Raw genomic sequence first — 5,621 nt, forward strand, 5'->3', positions numbered from 1 at the left:
GCGGCAGGGGTGGGTCAGTCACCGGGGCGGCGGCGCGGGGCAGTGGGGAGCGTGAGGGACGCGCCGTCAGCAACAGGTTGTTGCACCAAGGAAACCCTTTTGCTCTGTGGAAGTGCCTTTAAAAAAGGGGTTAACGCCGAAGGTCACCTTGGGGAGGTGGGAGCTATCGCTTGGTCTCCAGCCGGGAGGGTGGGAAGGGTTTGCCCCTCGGTGGGGAGGAGGAAGGGGTCCTTAGGACAAGTCTTCCACCGGCAGCTCCTCCTCCAGGTCCCTGTCGTCGGGAATCGTCACATTCTGGTTGGTGGTGGCCATCAGGGAGACAGGTCTGCTGTCGTCCTCTGCCTCAGCTGGTTCCTCCTTCACGTGCACTGGATGGCTGTGGGGAGGGAAGCTTTTAGCCTTGGGGAGATGGTCCCTCTGGTCACAACCCCACCAAGCTTTTGCTCCAAACCCCTTCCTTCCTCATGCTGCTCCTCACCCAGGGGAAAGGAGCCACAGGAAGCAACAAGCAACTCCTGATGTGCCACCATCCTTTAGCTCCAAACCCTCCAGCGGCCCAGTAATGCCCACCAAGCCCCTTGCCCCCAGCCAGGCTGACCTGTACTGCTGCGGGGACAGGCGGGGGGGGTTGCTGCCATTGCTGTTGACCTGCTCCACGGTGCTGCTCACGTCGTCGTGGCCCACGTGCAGCATCCCGCTGGCCGAGCTGGTGTTGATCATGGTGGGGCTGTTCAGCAGTGGGAAGCTGCTCTCTGCCAGCGCAGCCTGCAACACAAAGAGGCAGGGAGGATGTGAGACGGTGACAGAAAATGGGACTGAGGACTGGTGAAGGTTGAAGTGCCTCTGCATCCCTGCCAGGGATGGGATTAGGTCCTTACCTGGTAACTTGCATTAAGTGCTCCGTAACCGAGTCCTGAAATCATGTTTTTGACTAAAGTTGGACTCCTGCAGAAAAAGAGAAAGTGGAACAATGCACAGCTGAGCCCTTCTGGACCAAGGACAAGGGATCTGGGGGCAGAGGTGGGTGTCAGAGCAGCTCCCAGGCTGTCTCCCATAGGAGCAGAGGACCCACCCTGTCATCTTTGGTGGCCTTCGCTTTTGGTACTCGTGCTCGTCGACGGTCCAGACGGCGCCCTTGACGTTCTCCACGCGCACGAAGCACTTGTGCAGGCTCAGGTTGTGGCGAACGGCGTTCTGTGGGCAGGGAGGGCAGGAGAGCTCACTGGCACGTCCCTCAGCCCCTGCCCGGACCCCTCCTCTTCCTCCTCTTCACCCAGCCCCTGCAGGTCTCCATCATTCCAGGCTGTTCTGACCATGCCCACCTTGTCTACAGCCAAACGCTTCGCAAAGCCACCCGGGGATGCTGCAAACACCCCCTCAGCACTGAGAGGCTTTAGGAGTCAAGGCCCTGAGCTGCGCATGGGACATGACCCCATTTTGTGGGCCTTGGCCAGACACTGAGGAAGATGGGGACAGCATGGGACAAGGGACAAGCCACAGCATCAAGGACGCGGGAGCAGAGCCACCCTCTCCACCACAGCTCACTCGGTGATGCTCAGCAAAGCCAGCTAATCTTTTCCTTTCTTTTTCTTTCCCCCACCCTCCCTTTTTGGCCCTTTCCCTCCCTTTCTTCTTTACATCGACCATCTTTACATTTCTAAATGTAAAATAAAGAGACACACACGTAGGCAGACAGTGCAGCCCCGAGAGATACTAGCTCCCTTTTCCCCTTCCAACTCCCTGCCATTTGCTACTGCCCCTATTTCATTACCAATTTTAATTTGCCTCTAATTAAATCCTGTGTATTTTTCCGACTCACTTGCTAATCCATGAGGGAGGCAGGAGGCTGGAGTGGAATCTCTCCGAGCTATAATTACAAAGGGCCTAATCACGCCGGGGCTCTGCCTTTGAATAAATTTCCTTGCATTAAGGTTCTCAGATTCTCTGCCTTGCAAATGAGAATGACCCCAATTTCAGGAAGTTGGCCTCGGAGGGTTTTTTTTTTTTAATATATATTTTTTTTTATTTCGAGTCCTGATTCGTGATGAGAGACTAATTCGTTACGCTAAAACATTAACAGCAATTTAAAAGGTCGAACAGGGGCTGTATAAACAAAGGAGCTGGCCAACACAACAAGGCAAAAAGGAGACAACACAAGGACTGAGCCCCCCCCCCGTGCTGGGAAGTGAGAGTTCCCAGAAACTCACCAAATTGCGCTGTGCCCACTTTTGCTTTTCATTTAGGGCAAAACCAAAAATGGGCTCCTTCCCTTGACATCCATCCATCCATCCATCCCTCCATCCATCCATCCATCCCTCCATCCTTTTTGCCCACTCCAGCCCCACCTGCCGTGCCACTGTCCCCCATGCTGCTGTGATGGCCCCAGTGAGAGCCGGCTCACACACTGGCCAGCAGTGGGGACAGGAGAGCCAGCCCAAAGAGGAAACTTTACAAGCTCCCCAGAGCTGGTTCCTGGAGTGAGACATTAATGCACAGTTGGTGCTGTCTGATGTGATTTTTTGGGGGAACTGGGAACCCCTGAGTCACACCAGGAACCTGCTGGTCAGCAGCTGACCTGGCTCCTCAGCTGATGCTGGGTGTGGGGCAGAGCTGGGTCCCCAGGGACAGCCCAGTGCCATCACTGCAAAGGGATATGCTCTGGCTGGGACATGCCTTGTCCTGGGGACCGAGGCATCCCTTGTCCTCAGTCCCTGGGCTGGCATCACCCAGAGAGGAGGGTCTGGTCACACCCAGCACTGGGCAGCTGGAAGCCCAGGGGGGACCCCAGACACCCTGTACGCTCACACCAGTGATGGAGCAGGATGAGCCCCCAGGCCCAGCTCTGTCCTTGCGCCATCTCCCTGCCCATTCCCAGGGGTCTAAGGTTCATCTGTGGCTGGCTTGTTCACTGCCCTTGAACCCCTGTCCTCTGGCCAGCAAACACAGAACTTCCTCCCCTGGCCTGGGCTGGATCCTGCCCTGCACTCCCCTTCCTCCTTCCTGTGCACACTCGGGACTCCTCGTCCAAACAAAGCCCTGATTAAAGGCAGAAGTGTGGCAAAGCTGAAACCTTTCCTGCACACAGAGACACAGCCCTGGCCTGGCAGCCCCGGTGTCCCCCACCTCCCCCCCAGTGACACCCCCTGTTTCCAGGCACCAGGGGGTACCTGTTTGCAAAGGCAAAAGAGGAGATAAAAGAAATCCTGGCACTGGGAGGATGCGATTCTGCATCACCAGAGCTTGGGATGCCCCATCCCCAGGGCTGAGTGACAATCAGGGTGCTGGCCCCAGGACACAGAGGAAGTGCCAGGCAAGATCTCCCCCAGCATGGGACTCCTCCCCCCCATGCCAGGGGATGGGTCATTGCCTCATCCTAACGTGGTTTTTGTATTTTGACAGAGTATTTGTTCAGTGCCTGACTTGGCTGCTCTGTTTGCTTCTCATCTTTGTCTTTTCTAATGATGTTTGCTTTACACCCCCAGCCCTGCTCCCTGTGCCGTGCTGGGGGGCTCCCCGTGGACCCCCACACTGCACTGCTGTGGGGATGGGGCACCCACCTTGGCCCCCTGCACCCCTGCTCCACCCCAGGGGGAAGCTACAGCAGGAGATCTGGGAGAAGCTGCAGCAGGAACCAGAAGAGTGGAAAAAACCAAAGAGTGGAAATACATTATTTTTTTCCTCCGTATCCCCCTCCTTCCAAAGAAGCCTGGTCTTGGACACTGAAAGTTGTGAAGGGAATCATGCACCCCCCAGCTCTTTGTAACCCCCTACCACATTTTTTGGTGGTGTAACAAGCAAAAACAAAGAGGAAAAAAAGGGGAACCAGAAGGGCTGGGGGAAGCCCCTCTGAGACATCAACTCTGCCCTTGGGTAACACAGGGTGTGGAATAGTCACAAATGAAAAAAACCTAAATATTTATTCCTTTCAGCTAGTAAAAGGGAAGGAAAAAGGCATTTTCACCTGTCTTTATTCCACAGAAAGGGAGACTGAGGATTGAGGTATGGAGCAGGAAAGGGGCTGCCCTGGATGGCTGCACTGCCCCGTGGCAAGACACTGTCCTGAGAGCATCGCTGGCATCCCTGGGCTCTCTGCCCCAACACTCCCCATCATTCCCACCATCTTCCCAGCCCGGGGAATGTCCCAAAGGCCCTGGCTGGGGCAGTGGAGGCCAGCAATGATCCAGGGATGCTCCCAGGGATGCTCAGCTTCCAGTGCCGCCCGCGTGCCGTGAGGGGGACTCCAGACTGACGCCGGGCCACGGGCAGCACCAAAAACGGCCCAGGAACCTCCCCTCCCCAACTGCTCCTGCCCTGCTCCCTCCCACCACCATCCTTCCACTTGGCACGCAGGGATGCTCAGGATGGCCCGTGCCAAAGTCAGGGCCCACCCACAGCACTTCGGAGCCAAAACGTCTGTTACTCACCCAAAGTTTGCTGCAGAGAAGCAAACCCCTGCTGCAGGCAGCTCCAATCTGCAGCAGCAACACACGGGGGCCCCGGGCTCCAGAGTAACAACAGACGCTTCCCTTAGCCCTTTCAAAATGCTCCATCTCACTTGCAACTCACTTATTCTAAATTTTTTAGTCTCCCTCTGCCACTTTGCTGCTTGTTACCCTGAGCAGGCCAGTGCTGTGTCTTAGTAAAATACGTGCAGCAGGAAACAACAAATAAATCCTTCCTGGCCAGGGCAATAACTGCTCCTTCTCCCAACCACTCCTTTCCTCTCAGATGGCTTTTCTCGCTTCTCTCAGATGTGGTGATTTCTAAACAACCGAGGCAGACACAGCCCCAGTGACTGGGCACAGCCCCAAGACACAGCCCAAACACACACATCAGCCCAGGCCAGTGACAAAGGCTCCTCAGTGCCAAAACCTTTCCCCAGGTCCTGCCTACACAGCACCAACCCCGGGTGGGGGGAGTTGAGGGGCACAGGCACCTGCTTGGGGTCCCACAATGGAGCCACAGGTGGTCCCCAAAGCCATCACCACTCTGTCCCCACAGACCAGCACCCATATCTGCAGCCACCACTGAGACCTGCAGCACCTTCTGTTCCCAGCGTGCTGCCCACCCCAGGTTATCATTCACCCTGTTTGCTATCTCAAGTGTCTCACTCTTTTCTCTGCCCTTCTCCCTGCTCTGCTCTATCCCCAGCTCCCCAGAAAGCCCTGAGTTTCTACAGCACAGGCCTTTGCTGCACCCTACTGCATGGATGATATCTCCCTAGAGACCAGGGACACATTTTGGAGGGCAAAAACATGGGATTTATCCACACAATCATTTCCTGCACCGTTTCAGAGCTGTGCAATGAACTGTCCCTCTACCACAGGTGCCCAGATAAACTGGAGCATCTCCTGCAGCCCTGGCTGGGATGGGGTGAACCCTGGGTGGGACAGGGTGAGCCCCACAGCACTGAGCAGGGCTGCTCTCACCTTCCAGGTGGCCGTGTTCCTCCGGAAGTAGGCAAACATCCGTGTGAACCAGTTATAGATTTCGTTCAACGTTAGCTGCCTGTCGGGGGTCTCCAGGATGGCCTGGGAAACCAGAGAGGTACAAGAGCATCAGTCGCTACACCCTGTTGGAGTTTGATATCAAGGACAAGGGGTAGAAAAGGGGGTTCAGCA

General features: G+C 56.0%; 1 protein-coding gene across 4 annotated transcripts in view; it reads right to left on the reverse strand.

The window, feature by feature from the left end:
• Nucleotides 1-231: 231 nt before the first annotated feature.
• FOXP4 (forkhead box P4) overlaps nt 232-5,621 on the reverse strand; it is a 37,357-nt gene continuing 31,967 nt past the window's right edge. For all 4 annotated transcript variants that reach the window (XM_010007071.1, XM_010007072.1, XM_010007073.1 and 1 more), the window contains 5 exons: nt 5,430-5,531; nt 1,073-1,194; nt 879-945; nt 599-765; nt 232-376 (listed from right to left, as the gene is read on the reverse strand). In XM_010007071.1, the coding sequence (XP_010005373.1) occupies nt 232-376; nt 599-765; nt 879-945; nt 1,073-1,194; nt 5,430-5,531 (603 nt within the window). The remainder of the gene's footprint in view (nt 377-598; nt 766-878; nt 946-1,072; nt 1,195-5,429; nt 5,532-5,621) is intronic.

Source organism: Chaetura pelagica, unplaced genomic scaffold (genome assembly GCF_000747805.2).
Source record: "Chaetura pelagica isolate M959 unplaced genomic scaffold, ChaPel_1.0 scaffold757, whole genome shotgun sequence".
Lineage (NCBI taxonomy): Eukaryota > Metazoa > Chordata > Aves > Apodiformes > Apodidae > Chaetura > Chaetura pelagica.